The sequence below is a fragment of the Schistocerca nitens genome, chromosome 5, assembly GCF_023898315.1.
Source record: "Schistocerca nitens isolate TAMUIC-IGC-003100 chromosome 5, iqSchNite1.1, whole genome shotgun sequence".
Taxonomy (NCBI): Eukaryota; Metazoa; Arthropoda; class Insecta; order Orthoptera; family Acrididae; genus Schistocerca; species Schistocerca nitens.
Genome location: NC_064618.1, coordinates 691,250,937 through 691,273,467, shown reverse-complemented (window position 1 = coordinate 691,273,467; position 22,531 = coordinate 691,250,937). Strand labels below are relative to the sequence as shown.

At 38.5% G+C, this 22,531-nt stretch overlaps 1 protein-coding gene across 3 annotated transcripts in view; it reads left to right on the top strand.

Moving 5' to 3' along the window:
• Nucleotides 1-19,311, top strand: part of LOC126259765 (protein-cysteine N-palmitoyltransferase Rasp) — a 167,608-nt gene extending 148,297 nt beyond the window's left edge. For all 3 annotated transcript variants that reach the window (XM_049956767.1, XM_049956766.1, XM_049956768.1), the window contains one exon: nucleotides 19,130-19,311. In XM_049956767.1, coding sequence (XP_049812724.1) covers nucleotides 19,130-19,242 — 113 coding nt within the window. In that variant the 3' untranslated portion in view covers nucleotides 19,243-19,311. The remainder of the gene's footprint in view (nucleotides 1-19,129) is intronic.
• The last annotated feature ends 3,220 nt before the right edge of the window (nucleotides 19,312-22,531 follow it).

Sequence of the window (22,531 nt, the reverse complement as noted above, 5' to 3'; positions counted from 1 at the left end):
AAAATTACCGAACTATCAGTTTAATAAGTCACAGCTGCAAAATAATAACGCGAATTCTTTACAGACGAATGGAAAAACTGGTAGAAGCAGACCTCGGGGAAGATCAGTTTGGATTCCGTAGAAATGTTGGAACACGTGAGGCAATACTAACCTTACGACTTATCTTAGAAGAAAGATTAAGAAAAGGCAAACCTACGTTTCTAGCATTTGTAGACTTAGAGAAAGCTTTTGACAATGTTGAGTGGAATACTCTCTTTCAAATTCTGAAGGTGGCAGAGGTAAAATACAGAGAGCGAAAGGCTATTTACAATTTGTACAGAAACCAGATGGCAGTTATAAGAGTCGAGGGGCATGAAAGGGAAGCAGTGGTTGGGAAAGGAGTGAGACAGGGTTGTAGCCTCTCCCCGATGTTATTCAATCTGTATATTGAGCAAGCAGTAAAGGAAACAAAAGAAAAATTCGGAGTAGGTATTAAAATTCACGGAGAAGAAGTAAAAACTTTGAGGTTCGCCGATGACATTGTAATTCTGTCAGAGACAGCAAAGGACTTGGAAGAGCAGTTGAACGGAATGGACAGTGTCTTGAAAGGAGGATATAAGATGAACATCAACAAAAGCAAAACGAGGATAATGGAATGTAGTCAAATTAAATCGGGTGATGCTGAGGGGATTAGATTAGGAAATGAGACACTTAAAGTAGTAAAGGAATTTTGCTATTTAGGGAGTAAAATAACTTATGATGGTCGAAGTAGACAGGATATAAAATGTAGACTGGAAATGGCAAAGAAAGCATTTCTGAAGAAGAGAAATTTGTTAACATCGAGTATAGATTTAAGTGTCAGGAAGTTGTTTCTGAAAGTATATGTATGGAGTGTAGCCATGTATGGAAGTGAAACATGGACGATAAATAGTTTGGACAAGAAGAGAATAGAAGCTTTCGAAATGTGGTGCTACAGGAGAATGCTTAAGATTAGATGGGTAGATCATGTAACTAATGAGGAGGTATTGAATAGGATTGGGGAGAAGAGAAGTTTGTGGCACAACTTGACTAGAAGAAGGGATCGGTTGGTAGGACATGTTTTGAGGCATCAAGGGATCACAAATTTAGCGTTGGAGGGCAGCTTGGAGGGTAAAAATCGTAGAGGGAGAGCAAGAGATGAATACACTAAGCAGATTCAGAAGGATGTAGGTTGCAGTAGGTACTGGGAGATTAAGAAACTTGCACAGGATAGGGCAGCATGAAGAGCTGCATCAAACCAGTCTCAGGACTGAAGACCACAACAACAACAACAAATCTCTCAATTGCTGCTGATACTATTTCTTTGAATTTAAGCCACATCTCGTCTACACTTACATTATTAATTTGGAATGAGTGGAGATTGTCTTTCAGGAAGGTGTCAAGTGAATTTTTGTCTGCTTTTTTGAATAGGTATATTTTTCACTTATTTTTAGAGGATTTGGGGATTACAGTATTTAGTCTCACTACGACAACCCTGTGTTCACTAATCCCTGAATCAGTTTTGATGCTCATTATTAACTCATGATTATTTGTTGCTGAGAGGTCAAGTGTGTTTTCACAACAGTGTACTATTCGTGCGGGCTCATGAACTAACTGCTCAAAATAATTTTCAGAGAATGCGTTTAGCACAATTTTGGATGATATTTTATGCGTACCTCTGGAATTAAACATGTATTTTCGCCAACATATTGAGGGTAAATTAAAGTCGCTACCAACTATAATCGTACGAGTCATGTACGTGTTTGAAATCAAACTCAAGTTTTCTTTGAACCTTTCAGCAAGCTCTTCTTCTGTTTTCCCGAGACCCTCTAACCTAAAAAACTGCCCAGTCCATGCCACACAGCTCCTGCTACCCGTGTAGCTGCCTCCTGCTTATATTGGACACCTGACCTTTTCAGCGGAACCCGAAACCCAACCACATGTTCGCGCAACCCGAGGAATCTGCAGCCTACACACACTATCAGATATAAAGCAACCATTGAAATGTGGCACAATCACCAATATGAAGGTTACTATAATGTGCTGTACAGACTAAGAGTTCAGCAACTGTACCACAACAACATTAGCATCAAGAAACAGTACAAAGCATATGCTTTGATGTTCGCTCCCATACGTTTTCTTCCATTTGCTTCAGTGTAAATGCTGATTGCAGGTACAAGTCAGTGATGGTGCTCAGTAGCAAATTTCCTGTGCATTGTTTGCGTATGTAAATTTGCTTGTGTTCACTTCGGTAAAAAAAAAGGGGGGGGGGGCGCTTGACAATATTCTGTTGCTTCCAAACACGTCGCTTGCCCACTGTTCACTCATTGGCTGTGGAGAGCCAGTAGTCGATTGACACTCCCACTTCCATTTCCATCATACCTCACAGTGAGCACTAACAAAATTGTTGCACAAAACACATAAGTATGCTACTGGCCTTACCTGGACTTGCAGTATCTTCTGCAGAAATATGTATTACTATTGAGTAAATAATAATAATAATAATAATAATAATAATAATAATAATAATACAGTCACCAGAACAAGCACAAATAGAACACGAAGTGACACACATGTTAGATATAGAAGAAAAATTTCAGCTGACATATATAGAATACAAAGACACCAATACAGACGTTAGACCACCAAATAACCCACAAGTCGAAACAACAATAACAACTATCAACACAATCAAACACAACAAAATAAATGAAAATACAACTATGGAAGAGTTACAACTACTGGTTTATATAGGAGCACTCACTACACTAAATATGCACACTAGGCAGAGATCAGAACCAACCAACACACAGAAGAAACCCACAAAACCAGCATGGCAACACAGGCTACAGATCAGAATAGAAAAACTGAGAAAAGACATTGGACAGCTAACACAATTTATAAGAAATGAAATGTCAGAAAAAGAACGAAAAAGGTTAGGTAAAATCTCACAACAAGAAGCAATAGAGCAATTAGATGAAAAGAAGCAGAAATTACAAGCATTGGCCAAACGACTTTGAAGATACAAAAAAAGTGAAAATAGAAGGAAACAAAACCAAACATTCAACACAAACCAAAAGAAATTTTACCAGACAATAGATAACACACACATTAAAATAGACAATCCACCAAACACAACAGACATGGAACACTTCTGGAGCAACATATGGTCAAACCCGGTACAACATAACAGGCATGCACGGTGGATACAAGCAGAAACACACGCATACGAGATGATACCACAAATGCCTGAAGTGATAATTTTGCAACATGAAGTCACCCAAGCAATTAATTCTACTCACAATTGGAAAGCCCCTGGAAAAGATAAAATAGCAAATTTCTGGCTAAAGAAGTTCACCTCAACACATTCACATCTAACTAAATTATTTAACAGTTACATTGCAGACCCATACACATTCCCTGATACACTTACACATGGAATAACTTATCTGAAACCTAAAGATCAAGCAGACACAGCAAACTCAGCTAAATATCGCCCCATAACATGCCTACCAACAATATACAAAACATTAACTTCAGTCATTACACAGAAATTATTGACACATACAACACAGAACAAAATTATAAATGAAGAACAAACAGGCTGCTGCAAAGGAACACGAGGATGTAAAGAGCAACTGATAATAAATGCAGAGGTGACATATCAAGCTAAAACTAAACAAAGGTCGCTACACTAAGCATACATTGATTACCAAAAAGCTTTTGATAGTGTACCCCACTCATGGTTACTACAAATATTGGAAATATACAAAGTAGATCCGAAATTGATACAGTTCCTAAACATAGTAATGAGAAATTGGAAAACCACACTTAATATTCAAACAAATTCAAATAATATCACATCACAGCCAATACAGATTAAGCGTGGAATATACCAAAGAGACTCATTAAGTCCTTTCTGGTTCTGCCTTGCTCTGAACCAATATCCAACATGATAAATAATACAAATTATGGATACAATATTACTGGAACATACCCACACAAAATCACACATTTGCTATACATGGCAGCTATACATGCTATACTGGCAGCAACAAGTCAACAACTCAACCAATTACTAAAGATAACAGAAGTATTCAGCAATGATATAAATATGACTTTTGGAACAGACAAATGTAAGAAAAATAGCATAGTCAAGGGAAAACACACTAAACAAGAAGATTACATACTGGATAACCACAGCGACTGTATAGAAGCGATGGAAAAAACAGATGCCTATAAATATCTAGGATACAGACAAAAAATAGGAATAGATAATACAAATATTAAAGAAGAACTAAAAGAAAAATACTGAAAACAGAATTGACAGCAAGAAACAAGACAAAAGCTATAAATACTTATGCTATACCAATATTGACCTACTCATTTGGAGTATTGAAATGGAGTAACACAGACCTAGAAGCACTCAATACACTTACACGATCACAATGCCACAAATATAGAATACATCACATACATTCAGCAACAGAAAGATTCACATTAAGCAGAAAGGAAGGAGGAAGGGGATTTATCGATATAAAAAACCTACATTATGGACAGGTAGAAAATTTAAGAAAATTCTTTATAGAATGAGCAGAAACTAGCAAAATACACAAAGCAATCACTCATATAAATACATCGGCTACACCACTACAACCACCTCTACAACCCTTTAGATCACATAACATCAACAGATACGAAGAAAGTAAATTGGAAAAAGAAAACACTACATGGCAAGCACCCGTATCATCTAACACAGCCACACATCGATCAAGACGCATCCAACACATGGCTAAGAAAAGGCAATATATACAGTGAGACGGAAGGATTCATGATTGCAATACAGGATCAAACAATAAACACCAGATATTACAGCAAGCATATTATTAAAGATCCCAATATCACAACAGATAAATGCAGACTTTGCAAACAACAAATAGAAACAGTAGATCACATCACAAGCGGATGTACAATACTAGCAAATACAGAATACCCCAGAAGACATGACAATGTAGCAAAAATAATACATCAACAGCTTGCCTTACAACATAAACTTATAAAACAACACGTTCCCATGTACAAGTATGCACTACAAAATGTACTGGAGAATGATGAATACAAATTATACTGGAACAGAACCATTATAACAGATAAAACACCACCACATAACAAACCTGACATCATACTCACCAATAAAAAGAAGAAATTAACACAACTAATCAAAATATCCATACCCAATACAACAAATATACAAAAGAAAACAGGAGAAAAAATTGAAAAATACATCCAACTGGCTGAGGAAGTCAAGGACATGTGGCATCAGGATAAAGTTGACATTATACCAATTATACTATCAACTACAGGAGTCATACCACACAATATCCACCAGTACATCAATGCAATACAGCTACATCCAAACTTATATATACAACTACAGAAATCCATAATTATTGATACACGTTCAATTACCCGAAAGTTCCTAAATGCAATATAACATATACCGTACAGCTAAAAGGAAGTCACGCTTGATCAAGGTCCGCGTCACTTTCCATTTTTGACCAGACATAACGTCTGAGAAAAGAAAGAAATAATAATAATACCTTTGCTGATACTGATTATTGAAGAATGATGATGAGGCTGTTTCTGAATAGTTAATCTTGTATCACTTCAGGAAGCTGAAATGATCCTTTACTTCATCCTTTGTGACGTTCTGACAAGATGTGTTGCATTGTATAATTGATCTTGCACACTGCTGTAACCAGGGAAATTTTAGAGTGAATCCAGGTAAATTTTCAGCCTCATTTTGACCTGTGAAGAAAACTTAAAGTAATCACTACTCCAAAACCAGTCATAAATGCCAGGTAGTAATCCAACTGCACTAGAAAGAGCTGACCCCCAACTTCAGAAATATGAAACTCTTGCCATCACTTTGACTCCAGAAGGTTATCATCTTTCATGCCCAGGAGAACTGCCAACTACATTCCACGTCTTCGAGCTCCAACCAAAACCTGAAATTGTTTACATATTAAGGTCATTTAGGCCTGAAATCTAATGATACTGTGATAATACCTTACCACATTGAATTGTTAATAACCATTAAACCAATCTAGCACACTCAAATCCAATATTTGGCATGTGTTGTGAATTTCTACTACAGATCACTTCATGTGGGTTCAGGAAAACCAATCCATCCACTCTCTTCTTCAAAGTGAGGACACGTAGGCCACATGGCATGCACAAAATCTGCCAGATTTCACTAACAGTTGTGACAGTGTCTGCAACTGCAGTATACTAAAGAGTCAGACTTGAATGATTGTAAAATCTCCAACCATACTTAAAATCAAAACTGCATAATTGTTTCTTTGAGCACTTGGTTCCGCAAGTGCAGAAATGGTATGTTTGAAAGTAAAATGTGTAATAATTAGATACAGAGACAAGTGGCATGTGCTGTGCCGTGGAGGTGGTTTAGATATCATCAGTGAAATAAATAAATGTCATGAGGCTTGATTGAAGCCTTGTGTAAGCATTTCAGTTTGGCTCCCTTTTCATCAGTTTGCATGTCAAGTTTGCTATGTATATTTATAAAACAACTTCTCATTTAATCTTGTTAGGTTCAGTGGACTCTATTTCTGACCTTTCCATCACATAAAAACCTGATATGGTCACTAGGATCAAAAATAAGGATTGTGCATCATTAACCTATTATGCCAATCACTGGACCACAGAAGCAGCCTTTTTCATGGCTGTTGATATACTTTCCGGGATGTGAGGTCGTGGTCCAAGAACTTTTCTGCTCCTTACGTTTCGTCCAGGACTGCGCTGGACTTCCTCAGAGGCGCTGCTCCGCTGAGTCTTGCCGACTGACTGGTCGGGTGTCTGAGAGCAACTTATATATTGTGAGAAAGGGGGGCGTGGTTCAGGTGACACGTGATGAGCAGTGATGATCCATAGCAAAGATAAGGTTGACTATCGATTACCACCTTGTCAAAGATAAAAATTGTTAGCAATTTTGGAGAGCCACTGTCCATATATCACTAAGTTTCATAGCCTCCTCTTTCCTATTAAAATTATCGTGATGTTTATAAATTTCAATAGCTTCTCTATATAGCCGTGGATAGTAATTTAACGTTGTAGATAAAACTTCGGTATCCGAAAACTTCACTTGGTGGTTGCCTGGTTGAAGAGCATGTTCCGCTACAGCTGATTTTTCTATTTTTCCAAGTCGACAAAGACTTTTATGCTCTTTCAGTCGCGTGTTTACGCTTCTTTTGGTATTACCAATATAAACTTTACCACAGGTACATGGAATTTTATACACACCACATGTCGACAGGGGAGGGCGTTTATCCTTCACAGATCGTAGTACTTGACTTATTTTCTTTGTTGGTTTAAAGACAGGTTTTATGTCATGTTTTCGTAAAATCTTACCGATCCTATCTGTTACTTTTTTAATAAAAGGGAGAACTACTGTATTTTTCTGTCATTGTGGTTCATTCTTATCTTTTGGTCTTCTATTCCTTGGACGCAAAATTCTATTTATCTCTCTTCTTGAGTAGCCGTTTTTCTCAAAAGCCTGCTTCAGATGTTTCACTTCAGCATCCAAATGTTCAGGTGTACATATCCGTTCCGCTTGATCGACAAGACGTTTTATGACACCCCTTTTTTGTTGTGGATGATGATTAGAATTTTTATGTAAATATCTGTCCGTATGTGTTGCCTTCTGAAAAACTTTATATTCCAAGCTTCTATCGGACCGTCTCATAACTAAGACATCCAAGAAAGATATTCTGTTATCCTTTTCTATTTCCATGGTAAACTGTATTTTTGGGTGAATTTTATTTAGATAATCAAAGAAATCGTCCAAGGCCTTTCTGCCATGGGACCAAACCACAAATGTGTCATCTACATATCGATACCAACGAGATGGTTTGTTATTAGCTTTGTCTAGGGCTGATTGTTCAAATTTCTCCATGTAAAGATTGGCAATCGCAGGGCCTAATGGATTACCCATTGCTACTCCATCAAGTTGTTCATAAAATTCATTATCCCACTGGAACTGACTTGATGTAGGACAATGTATGAAAAGAACTGTCAAATCTTCTGGAAAAATATCCGCTATGAAAATCATAAATTCGACCAGTCAGTCGGCAAGACTCAGCGGAGCAGCGCCTCTGAGGAAGTCCAGCGCAGTCCTGGACGAAACGTAAGGAGCAGAAAAGTTCTTGGACCACGACCTCACATCCCGGAAAGTATATCAACAGCCATGTCACCCGGTCGTGAAAGCCTTCATTCTACAATCAGCCTTTTTCAGTTATATTATCTGTTTTTGTCAGGTAAACGTACTGATTGCAGTTGTGCTAAGCAATCCTGTTACTGTGCCAATTTCAAATGAATCAAATAGCAGTTTATGTTTCCCAAGCATTGAATTTGCAGCACATAGGTATGGGAACTGAAAGTTGATGTTTGAAGAAGATTATGAACTTTCATCAGTGCTTTTAACAGAAGGTGTGGTTCACAAGACTCTAGAGAAAATTTGCACACTTTGTAAGTCACGATGTAGCTACAGGAGGCTTTGACTTCTTACTCATTGGGGTGATAAGCAATGTCACAAACAGGCAAATGTGCTTTTCTTCACAGTGAATAGTATGCTTGTGCAAGCTGGTAGGTCTGGAACTCAATACATTCCATGAGGAAGAAAACATGTAATTTTGAATATTACACTTACATGAATCAGAAATATGTGACTAGGTTACAGTCGGTGAATTTCTAGGCTAGAAATCAGTATCATGGGTTTTTGATTACAAGTACCTAAGGTTCAGTTCCCAGTGAACACTTCAGATTTTTATGTCTGGAACTTTTAGGACTGTGATCTCTCAGCCTGCTATACAGAATGAGAAGTGGTTTGAGGAAATTGATGGCAGAGCTGCTGAAGTGGTGTGAAGACAAAGATGAGAGCTACACCAAAATTATTAATTTTAGTACCTCCAGTACTTTGTATGCTTGTAGACGGCTATCAAGGGAATTAAAGTTGATTCTTTATATTGTAGAAATAAATCATTCAGGAGGTACAATAGAGAAATTGTTTTCATTAAAATCCACATTCATTGCCATATAGAGCATATTCAGAATGAAAGGAAATTGAAAAATAACGTAAATTGAGAAATAAAATAATCAATTATTGACAATATAACATAAACGGATAGATAAAATTCTACTCTCCAAGCGGTGGCAGGGGAAAAAAAAAAAAAAAAAAAAAAACACACACACACACACACAGACTGATTGTTGGGGACTGTACCAGACAAGATTTGAACTAGATGGACACAGCACTACAACATGTCCTTGATTCTTGCCACCCACCAGGCTTTACATTAACTCCTCCTGTCTCAGCATTTATTCACTGTAACTACTCCTTTCTTCACTCCATTCTATTTTCCTACATCTTCCATTTTCTGACTTGTCTATTTTTCACTGCCTCCCCTCCCACCTGTGTTACATGCAATGCACTTAGCTTTTCACTCTTATTAACTCATGCACAATGTTTTAGTGGCAATCTCTGTCTTGCATGTTACATTATCTTCCCCTGTAAGCTCTCAGGTTTTCAAATCTCCTCCGGTGCAACCCCCAACGATCAGTCTTTCCCTCTCATCCCATCCGGTAAGTCTCCCCTGACCTGGGGTTCTGGGTGACTTTTCTGAACTGTACCACTTCCTGGTTCTGTATTTTATAGATGTGTGCAGGAAAAACTGTCCAGACTTTTATTTAGAACTATTTATTCTTACCAGAGGTACAAACTCTAGCACTGAATGAAAAAAAAAAGACAAAATCTTCCTTGATAATAGTTTCTCTGAGTACACACACACACAATTTTCACCATTATTCAGCTTCTCTGGCATGTCACCAGTCTCGCCAGCAGGACAACCCTTAAACCCCCCCACCCAAATCCCACATTCGATCATACTGGCAATCGTCCAACTCAGAAGATAAATAGTCACTTGGCCAGGCTAACATAAATTCGGCACATGTTGTCCTAGGACTTTCTCATTGTCATCACCTTCTCAGCACACATCATAGATATCATTTATTTTAATTTTTGTAAGTCAATGGGGGCCTAAATTCTTGGTCTTAAGCTTTAATTTTGGTCCAGTTTCTTTTATCACCACCAGGTTTGGTTTTCTTCTTGTAGTTTAGCATCTTCCTTCAGTTTATTGCATTTTTCTTCAGTTGAAGTAATAATGTCTTCTTCTAACGATTTTGTGATGTGAGGATCAGTCTGTTTGTGCATTTTAACTCCTATCCAGAGTTCAAATGGTGTTCTCTGAATACTTCTGTGGTTTGTTGAATTCATGGCACACTGAACTGATGGTACCACCTGATGTCAGTTCACAGTTAAACATTTTACGCAATTGCAGGTCACTCTTTTCACTTTGTCAGTCAAATCTGGTATATAATTATCTTGTTTTACTTCCTCTGCAATTTGGAAATTTCTGTTCCATATAGAACTTGGAAAGAATTCATCCATCCTTAAAATTTTTTGATAAGGCCGCTCTTTGAAAATGCTCTTGACCACAGACAAACCATTATTCTCATCTTGAGCTTTCCTGATTCTAGCTGTTAAACCATCTACGAAACCAAACAGTATATTTGTACCGCAAGTTAAAACATCTCTGTATTTCATCCTATAATTGGATTGGTGTTCCATAGTGTACAAATAGTCTTCCATGTCTCAAGCCCATCTTGCTATTCTTGGTAACAAGTCTTTCTTATGCTAAGTCTTTTTGATTGCAGTGCAGTCTGTTGCAAAAGTATTCCTAGTAAATACACTCAGATGATGGCACTATGTTGTTGTTTTTGGTCTTCAGTCCAGAGACTGGGTTGATGCAGCTCTCCATGCTACTCTATCCTGTGCAAGCTTCTTCATCTCTGAGTCATTAACAAAAGCTAAAACTTTTAAGCTCATAACTTCCATATTTTTCCTTTTGAGGTGGGGTTACTTTACTCCTATGTGACTGGATGGAACTTCTCATCATCTGGAGAGTTTTGTAGGAACACTCTCCAAAACCTTCTTTGCTTGTGTCTGTGTGTACTTGATTCATGATTCGGGTTGTAGATTTTTAAAATTGGATCTGATGAAAGGATATATTTGAGCCTCATGAGTGCTTATCTCTGCTTTCTTTTAAACATGTATTCTCAGCAAATCACCTGCAGGTTTGATAGCTGCAGAATAAATTTAGCTATACCTCGTGAAGTATCATGCTAGTCTTAGGAAACTTTGTATTGTTGCAATAGATTTCAGCTCTGGAAAGCTTTGAACAGCTATTGTTTTCTCAGGAGGAGGCCGGATTTGTCTTCTGTCCATATCACACCCAAGAAACTCAACAGCTCTCTTAAAGAACTGCATTTTGCTAAATTATTTTCAAAACTGTTTTCTGCTACAGTTTTTACACTAAACAAAGATCTTGAAGTGCCCCATCATTACTCTTTGCTGCGGTTTTTATACTGTCCATGTTAATAAATTTAAAATTCCAAAATGCCAAAAATACAGTGTTCATAAAACATTGGAACTCTGCAGGTGAATTTGATAACCCAAATAGAACTTCCCTCCTCTGGAACGGTCCTGAGTGTGTCATAAATGACATATATTGTCAGCTTTCCTTGTAAACATCAACGGGAAAATAACGGTTCTTTAGGTCTTGTGTGCAAAACACACAGGTGTCCTGTAGTTCATCTAAAAGATGTTCCGTGAGGGGCAATGTGATTTTGTTTAATTTTTTGTAATCTTTACAGATGTGATACCCAACACTTTTCTTTTTCCAACTAAATCTGGTTACTATATTCAGATCAACTTAGTTATATTGTTCCTCGATCAAGTCACGTCTAGACTTGGTTGTCAGTAATTTCTTTTTCTCCTTGTGACAATCTTCTGGGTCTACTATACTGTGGTTCCTCGTTCGCAGTAACCTTCATTCATGCATGCACTTTGTCAGGTTGTAATTAGTCACTAAATCTTAGATATATTCCTTTGTTTCATCACTAACAGGGCTTTCAATATCTAAGTCTGGTTTGCCTGCTGTATGGATGTACATCAGATGAGCTTCCCCTTCAGGATTTCTAATAGTAACTCTGTCCTTGTTTATTAAAAGTTCAGTTTGGTCTAGAAGATTGTTCCCAACTACCATTTCTAAATTCATAATGTCTCTAAAGACCACATAAAAAAATTGTTTAAATGTTCACGTCATCAATCTCTAAAATGCCTGCAAAATACCCCCTGTGAAGAGAGTAAATTTTTTCCCAAATCCTGTCAAGACTAAATCTGTATCTCGCAAACCTGGAGCATTCATAATCTCATAAACATCTTCTCGTAACACATTAAAATTAACTGCCAAAGTTAGTAAATGCCTTCACCTCATGATTACTTATTCATGCATTTTTAAATTAACAGTTGTTAATATTCTTCTTCGTAGATTTTTTTATTTATTGTTATCTTTTGACTATTCTCCTTTGTGCATTCAGGTGAGATAAGGTCAAACTTGTTGCAGTTGAAGCATCTCTTTCTCTTGCTTTTGTTATTGTAGTCTCTTGACCTGTAGCCACAGGCACCACAATTGAAACAACTTTTGCTTTGATTCCAAGGTGTGCTCCTAGCATTTCTTTTACTTCAGTCTTTAGCTCTTTCTTACTGGAGTTCGGAAAAGTTTCATTGCTGTAACTTTAGTTATTTCTTTTCAGCAATGACTTCACAGCTCTTTCAGAATACCTAATTTTTCTTTAAACTCTTTCACACTTTCTGTGCCATAAAGCAGAGGTTTTGTGCCTGAATTGTCACATCATGCACTTTTAAATCAGGTACTCAAATCACACAGACAAACATGAATGTCAGATGCATGTAAGTGAACTGGCCATCCAGGTGCTAGAATGCAACCTCTCAGAGAATAAAGTTTCAGATCATTTGAAGAAAATATGGAAATGTCTTAATTTGACACTTTTGCTATGCAACAACAAATGCAGACACTACACTAGAGGTAATGTGAGATGACATTGCAGCTTTCAGACTGCTGTACTTTCCCAAGTAGAAGACTTAGTAGTAATACAGTTTATGTTAAAATGATTTAACAACAATATGGAAAGCACAGATTGCTACTGACCATGTAGAGGAAGCACTAAGTCACAAAAAGACAAAATGAAAAATACGAGGGTAAGTCAATTATTTTCTGCAAAGTAGCTATAAAATTTTATTGTAATCAATTAGGAAACTTACAAGAACATCATTTTTTGACATAGTCTCCTTGCGTTTCAACGCAGTTGGTCCATCGTTGAACAAGCTTCCCGATGCCCTCATAAAAGACAGTTCTCAGTTGAACTGCGAGTCAGGAATGCATTGCTTCTTTCACCACTTCGTCCGAGGCAAGTCACCGGCCCCTTAATGCCTGTTTAAGTGGACCAAACAAGTGATAATCAGAAGGGGCAAGTAGATTATCCAGCATTTGATATCTTCTTTTCTGTCTTCCCTTTTTTCCCTCCACCTTTCCTTCTATTCCTTCCTTCAATAAACAGTCCTTCCTCAAACAATGTCCAGTCCAGTTCTGTTTCCTCTTTCTGATAACTTTCAGCATGTTTCTTTCTTCTCCAACTGTTCTTAATACTTCTTAATTCCTTACCTGGTCTTCCCATTTCACTTTTTCCATTCTTCTCCATATCCACATCTCTAGTGCCTCCAATCTTCTTTCATCTTCCTTCCTCAGTGTCCAGGTCTCCTCACCATACAGTGCAACACTCCAGATGTAACATTTGGCAAGTCTTTTCCTCAAATCTTTGTTTAAAGTAATTTCAGTTTCCTCTTGAATCCTTCTTTTGCCATTGTAATTCTTTTCCTAATTTCTGTTGATCAATATGTATCATCCATTATTACACTTCCCAAGTAATTGAAGTTATTCACTTGCTCTATTTCCTCTCCCCCTATTTTCATACTGCATTTTCTCCCCTTTCCTCCAATTACCATGCATTTAATTTTCTCCTTGTTAATCTTCATTCCATATTCTTCTAATTTTGTGTTCAGATCATCTAGCATTTGTTCCATCTCTCTTGCACACTCTGTCATCACAACCATGTCGTCCGCAAATCTTATACACTCCACTCTCCGACTCCCTATACAAGCTCCTCTCCTTCCATCTAAACTTCCACTAATAATTTGCTCCAGGTATGTATTTAACAGTGTTGGTGATAAACAACAGCCTTGTATTACACATCTTCCCACTTCTTTTTCTTCACTCATCACACCTCCTATTCTTACTCTTGCTCTCTGGATCAAATATAAATTTCTAATTAGCCATCTATCCCTAAAGTCAGCTCCATGTTTCCTTAGGATTTCTATCAGTTTGTGCCATTTGACACGACCAAAAGCCTTTTCAAGATCAATGAACACAACATAATCCTTCCTTTACTTCTCCATGTACCTCTCCCCTTTCACTGTCAGTAGCCCAATGGCATCTCTAGTTCCCACTCTTCACCTAAAGGGGCAAGATTGGGATTATATGGAGGATGATCCAGTACTTCAAATTTGAGTTTATGGAGCATTTCAGCAGTGTGGGCAGCAGTATTCAGATGGGCATTGTCGTGCAACAACACAACACCTTTTGACAGCAATCCTCGGCGTTTGCCTCAAATTGCCGGCTTTAGTGTGGCAGTAAGCATCTGACTGTAATGTACGCTGTTTATTGTTGTGCCCCTTTCCCCATAATGTTCCAGTACTGGACCTTGTACATCCCAAAAAACCATAAGCATCAGTTTTTCTGCAGAAAGTTGGGTCTTGAACTTTTTCTTGCATGGCAGATTTGGATGTTTGCATTCCATCTCTGCCGTTTACTCTCTGGCTCGTAATTATGGATCCATGTTTCATCATCAGTAATGATTCTGTCTAACAAGGGAATGGTCAGACTTGCCATGTCGAAACCTGTGTTGCTTTTTTTACCACTGTGAGTTAACATCGCAAAAAAATCTGTATGCAGAATTTTAGCTGCTGACATGACCTGGAAGTCTGTAAACAATTTGTGAAGTAAGACATTATTGTCGCATGGTTTCTGCACTTACAACTGCTCTTGTACAACCCTGATGTCTCTTGCTGTGTTATACCAACACTATCTAGGGACAACGTGGCGTTACCTACGCACCGCTCTCTTGCCACAGCAGTGAGAGAGCCGATTCCCCCAGTGAAAACGATCGTATGATAATTAAACATTCGTTGACAAATATGGCTGATATGTTATCTACAACATTCTTTCCAAATAGCCATGAAATAGACACAAATAAATATACGGTTTAGAACACGTCCAAATTTTATTGCTTGTAATTACCACAAAAATGCGAAATATTGATACAATGTTCAAAACATAGGTTTTTTTGTGCACCAAGAACATACAAGCAAAGACGACATATGACAGCCCTGCGAATCACAGACGTTGTTAGATGTCCGTAGACAAAACTGGGCTGGTGTTAGGAATGAATCAGGCCTAGTATCAGTATATTTCGAGGAGTGCCACACATATTTAATCAAATTCTGAAACCATGGGGAGGAAAATTGATAATGTTCTACTGATTGCAGCTTGAGAATATTGTCATGGTGATAGACAGGAAATTGCAGTGATCTGCACACAATAATTTTCTCTGTTAGTTTTCTGTAAAATGCCTTACACTGACGGAAAAATTCTCTGTCTAAAGATTGAATTACGTTCGTCGTGCCGGGTGGAATCTGAAGTATCTCTACTTCTTTGTCAGGGTGGGCTCGAAATACAGCTTTTAATGAATCAGACCTTTTATGACCTGACCACGAATCTAGAAGGAGAAGAGATTTGTTCCCGCAGAACGGAAGAAAAGCCTGAAGCATGAAAAGTGTAACATTTTCATTTCGCATTTTTCCAGACTTTGATGCGTAGACCACAAGATTGTTTGCGTAGAACATTGTTCTTTTGACACGTGGTCCACAACATCCTGTTGGTTCTTGAAGACATACATATAGTTTAGGCAGCAATGAACCATCCAGACTAATTATGGGCATTAATGTTTATGAATGGGTGAGTGTAGTCGTGGACTGCGCAATCGCCTCAATATGTTTTTCCCCTTTGAATGACAGTGTTCTTTTGGCACGCATTTCTTTTTGAAAACCTGACTGATCTGCATTGTACATGTACGATTCACTAAAACTAGCGATCTTATTTTTTGCATTTGTAAGAAAAGCTTCTATCATTTCGATTTGTGTCACTTCATTTTCCGACCTGTTTCTCGATACAAATTTTGTTATTTTTCTTGCCACAATTTTATGTGATCTTTTGAAGCGACTAATCCAACTTTGAAAAGCTGTAATTCTTTAGTGCCTATCGCGTTGGCAATCTCTAACGCCCAAACAGGCAAAGTTGTGTCGCTGACACTAAATGACTGTTGTCTGGCATCGGTAAATAGCTCAAAAAGTCGCGCATTTACCTCCATCGCAATTTCCAGTCGACTCTTACGTCGTCCAGCGACTTGTTTTTTCCATCTATACAATTCACTTTCAGAACGGACAAAGCGATACTTATTTTGAACAGTACTGACACGTAGGCGTTTCTTACCACTTTCGTTCTACCAATACGTCACCGCTTTTTCTTTGTTTGATACGGTAATTGTAGTTGCTGGTGTTACTTTCGGAGATAATTGATTATGGTACGTGGCACTATCACTCGAAGAGTCTTCATGAGTGCAACTTTCGTCGGTGTCTTCGCCGTCTGCAGATTCACAGTCTGCAATATCGAGTGTTTCAGTTGTATCTAGCCACATGTCTGTGCCATTTACATGCTCGTCTAGAAGCTAAACAACCATGTCGCACAACACATAGTCTTCACGTGTGTTTGCTGTTGATTGCTTCATTTGGTGTCTGTGGTATATCTCCATGGCAAGCAGCAAAACATTTACAGGGTTCGCCATCACCTATGAGGGCAGATTGAAGGTTCACCGTAAAGTGGCTTGCGGAGTATAGATGAACATGTACAGAACATCTTTCACATCTCTAACTAGTTTCAGGACGGTATGTTTCGAAATACGTACCAGAAATTAAAAGGACGTGCATGCCACAGAAACGAATATTCGTTTCCCCTTTCCACCAAAACCGTGCAGCGATATTCCTCTTTAGTGAATGCCACGATAAGACGGCCACACTTCCCGACCGTGCGCACAAAGCTTTCGACTTGCCACTTCCAGGGGTGGCCAGCCGTCACTGCAAGTGCCAAGCAGGAAAAACAGCCATGTTCATGATTTTTTTTTAGGTGACTTCAAGTTCATGTCAGCAGCTACTATTTTGCATACGAACCTTTTGCACAGTTAAATAACAGTGCTAAAAAAAGCAATACATGTTTCGGCATGACAAGTCTGACCACTCCCTTGTAAGAAGTTATCCCCTTCGTTACTATAGCGAACCATTGTTTTTGCAGATGTCTAATCGTGTTTGTTTATGCAACTGTGTGAGTTGTTTTGGGGCCCATCTTGTACAAACTTTATGAAAGCAAAGTCTGTTGTGGATGATTTCATAGGCAGAACTGTGAATAATTTGCAGATGATGTCACTTTGTCAATAGTTAATCCGTTTGTCTAAGAGAATTATTTCACATGAATGCTCAATGGTTTCTTCATTTGTGGCAGCAAATGGTTGTCCGGCTCCTCCATCGTGCATAACACTAGTGCGACAATTTCAGAATTTTTCTATTCTGTTGTGGCAAAACACTGTTCCCGTACTGTACCGAAAGTCTTTGATAAATTTTGGCCCCTGATACGCCTTCCAACCACAAAAAATAGATCACTAAACATTGCTCTTCTTTGGTGCAAATAGCCCGCGGAGCAGCCATGATTAACAGCATGACAGCGATAACAAAACTAACCTAGCAGCTTGAAAATTGTAAAGACGCAACAACCAAATAAGTAAAGCATGTGTCATCGACATAAAACGACAGTACTACCAAAATAAACAAAAATATAACTAAATTGTGGATAATAATTGACTTACCCTTGTATGTCAGCTTTTGGACTAAGTCTTTCAGAATTAGAAACACACACACACACACACACACACACACACAAAACAACAACAACTGGGGTGGGTACATGGGGGTCAGAGCTAAGCGAGATGGAGACAGACAACTGGGTGAGGGAGTATGCTTGGAAGCGTGCAGGGACATGGTGGACTCGGGATAGGGCTACTGGCTGCAGCATCATGAGGCTGTACTGGGAGGGGGACAGGGGATGGCATGGGGAAAGTGAGAGGAGGGAAGTTAAGAAGAGGGGTCTATATAAGTGCTTTGACAGGATAGAAGGCATGTGTAGTACTGGAGTGAGAGCAGGTATAGGGGTAGGCAGGTGGAAGACAGGGCTAGCGAAGATTAGGGTGGGGGACAGGGGGGGGGGGGGCACTACGGGAATGGAGGACATGTCTCCATTCACATATTTTTCAAATGAATTTATTGTTTAGTTACTTTTTGTATTCCCACTGTGTGTGTGTGTGTGTGTGTGTGTGTGTGTGTGTGTGTTGTTTTCAACAATAAAATATCCACGTCATTAATTTTGTGTCAGTACAGATCTGTAAAACAGTTGCGAACAAATTTTTAGTCTACATGTCCAACTTTAGAGATAAAATATTATTTAGGAGGCATGCAGTATCACTTCGTCTCATAAAGATAGTAGTGTTACAATACTTACATTCAGTCTTACTCAACTCACTTGTTTTGGAGACTATTTTGATATGACCAGTTCACATATTTTGATGTGTTCCCAAACTGGCATCCTCTCAGTGGTTAAACTTGTTTTCCTTTAGTGTATTTTATCCACATTCTTCATGTCCTGAGGAGTGGCGTGTTTCTGCAGTCTGTCATGTTTGCAGCATATAGTTGTGTTCCACCAGAAGTTGTGTGGAACACTTGGTTGCAATCGCTTCCACTTCTGCACCCAGACAGAATGAACCATTTGAAAAGTGGATGCCATGGACAACATTATTCCACCAGAAACTTGACCGCCAACAAAATGTAACATAAAATGTTAATTACATGCACCTGTGAAACGCTTGTTTTATTGTGTTAGTCTTGCAAATATTCTCAACTGAAGATATGTTTTTGTTTTAGGATGGGGTCTAGCCAACGTAACATTGTTGCTGTTTTGCTATTGTGGTTGTCAAGTGTCTCTGGAGTTGATGAAATGGGACAGAAGAAGAATAGCAATAGATCACCACATTTGAGATGTATTTCAAAAGCCTAAGACATGTAAACTTAAATTTTGTAAATAAAAGAATATCTTAAAATTAGAATGATTCTAATAATTTGCTTTGAGATATTTTAGATTTGTGTTACCTACATAGCAAGTTAATTTTGAGGCACTTACACAGCAGGCCAAGAACAATGCAGGTAAAAAAAGGGGGAATTATGAGTGAGTTAGTCTCATAAGAATGAAGTATGAATTAACTATACTCATTTGAAACAAAGAACATCATTCTTCGATGCAGTGAAGGTAGGTAATACCACATAATTTACCATAACTAGACAGCTACAGCCAAGGGGTTCTCACATATGTGTTAAGGGAGAACGTCTTCACCATCCTAAAAAACTGGTTAGATGGAATTAGTCTGATTTCAAACACTTATGCTCTGCCAATGGTACCATACCATTGTAAAGAAAGCATCAAATGAACACTAAGAATGAAGTAATTACTGGATGAAAATATGATAGTAAAGAAAGCATCAAACTAACACTAAGAATGAAGTTATTACTAGATGAAAATATGGTATATCATCAGTATGCTTAATACTCAGTGTCAGAAACAAGAATGTATCAAGAGCTACCAAACTTGGGATGAAAATATCTTAACAGTTGATACTATTAGCTGTTTTACCTATGAAATAATGGAGACTTATTTACACAGAGTAATACATGATGGGATCATTTCTAACTGCAAAGAAACAATTTTGCGACTATCCCTGTACGCAGGACCAGATCCTTGTTAGTGTAAATTCATAAATCCTACCATCATTATTGAAAGTAGTTATGAAAATGTGGAGCTTGAAACTTCTGAAGATTCAGAAAGACAAAAATAATAAACAGCTTAATATCGGATTATTGAAATAAAATTAATGAAATTTTAGTTTAATATCAGAAAGAAAACATTTTACTAATGATTTGCCACTCAAATTCTGAATTGAAATGATGCAAACATATTATGTCTTTCTGGAGGGCATTTAAACACTGCAAGAATAATGTGTAATATGAGTGAATATAGCTTAACTTTCAGTTGTTGTTTATCTGACATGAAAGGAAGAGGTGTCACGTGGATCAAGAAGGGGAACAGATATGAAAACGAAGATAAACTTAGATTCTGTAGTGATGAGCCATTCTTTAGGTTGTGTATAGTAGGAGAAATTCAACTCAAGATTATCAACATTTCTATTTATGACAGAGAGATGCCATCGAACTATAGTTGACACCTGATGTAAATTATCATGCTACTTGGACTAACATACCACAAAAAAATTCATTGATTTGCATTGTATTTTTGCATGATTAATTTTTGAGTGCTCAAATTGTGTGTTTTCTAAGGGGATAGAATGCCATAAAATCTCTTACTGGAATATACACTGAAGCACCAAAGAAACTGGTACACACATGCACATTCAAATACAGAGATATGTAGAAAAACAGAATATGGCACTGCGGTCGGCAATGCCTATGTAAGACAGCACGTGTCTGGTGCAGTTGTTAGATTGTTTACTGCTGCTACAATGACAGGTTATCAAGATTTAAGTAAGTTTAAACATGGTGTTATAGTAAGTGCACGAGCGATGGGACACAGCATCTCCAAGGTAGCGATGCAGTGGGGATTTTCCCGTATGACCATTTCATGAGTGTACCAAGAATATCAGGAATTTGTAAAATAGCAAATCTCCGACATTCCTGTGGCCGGAAAAAGATCCTGCAAGAACAGGTCTAATGACGATGGAAGAGAATTGTTCAGCGTGACAGAAATGCAACCCTTCCGCATATTTCTGCAGATTTCACTGCTGGCCCATTAACAAGTGTCATTGTGTGAACCATTCAATGGAATATAATCAATATGGGCTTTTGGACCTGAAGGCCTACTCGTATACCCTTGAAAACTGCATCACAAAGCTTTACGCCTCACCTGGGCCCATCAACACTGGATGATGACTGAAAACATGTTGCCTGGTCGGACAAGTCTCGTTTCAAGTTGTATCGAGCAAGTGGGTGTGTACAGGTATGGAGACAACCTCATGAATCCATGGACACTGCATGTCAGCAGGGGACTGTTCAAGCTGGTGGAGGCTCTGTAATGGTTTGGGGAGTGTGCAGTTGGAGTGATACGGGATCCCTGATATGTCTAGATAAGACTCTGATGGGTGACACACACGTAAACATCCTGTCTGATCACCTGCATCCATTCATATCCATTGCGTACTCCGACAGACTTGGGCAATTCCAGCAGGATAATGCAACACCCCAGATGTCCAGAATTGCTACAAAGTGGCTTCAGGAACATTCATCTGAGTTTAAACATTTCCCTGGCCACCAAACTCCCCGGACATGAACATTATTGAGCATATCTGGGATGACTTGCAACATGCTGTTCAGAAGACATCTCCACCCCCTTGTACTCTTACGGATTTATGGACAGCGCTGCAGTATTCATAGTGCCAATTCACTCCAGCACTACTTCAGACATTAGTTGAGTCCGTGCAACTTCATATTGTGGCACTTCTGCGTGCTCGCAGGGGCCCTACATGATATTAGGCAGGTGTGCCAGTTTCTTTGACTCTTCAGTGTATTTTGAGTCCAGTTGTAGATGGATATTTTGCAGAACTTGTAGAATTGGACTCCCAGGATCGAATATACTTGCAGAAGATCTCAGGTCTACCGTAGTCTGAATCTAGTCTGAAACTGTGTTTGTAGAACTTGTTTCTGTGTCATCATAAACAAGGTTGCTTGTCATACAGTTCAGGAAACTGTACAATTGTCGTTGCTAATAACCACTTTTAGGCATTTTTGGGTACTCAAAAAACACACACACACACACACACACACACACACACACACACACACACACACAGCAGTTGAAAGGCTTTAATCGGTAGTAGAGGAAGGAAAATGGTGTCGTAAAGTCAAAGTGACTTTTCACTTTTGTGCTATGGCTACAGGTGGCGTTACTTGAGTGGCGCCATGGGAATTTGGGTGTTTCCACTCTGCAACTTCTATAACGCCACTCGAGTAGCAGTCAAGTGGTGTTGTGGTGGCCACACTGTTCAAACGCGCGAAGGGCTGAACTATGGCACAGCTGACAAAAGTAAGTGACGCACGGTACAAAGCAGACGGACAGTGCGAGCTGGACAACGTGATGCGACACACGTCTCAGACTTCTCCCGCCGCGGACCATGTGCATCGAGTTAATGTGACTCCACCGCAAATGCATACGCGTGGTCCTAAATGCAGTCATCTGTTTCGCAGTGTGCACCCTTCTGTTGG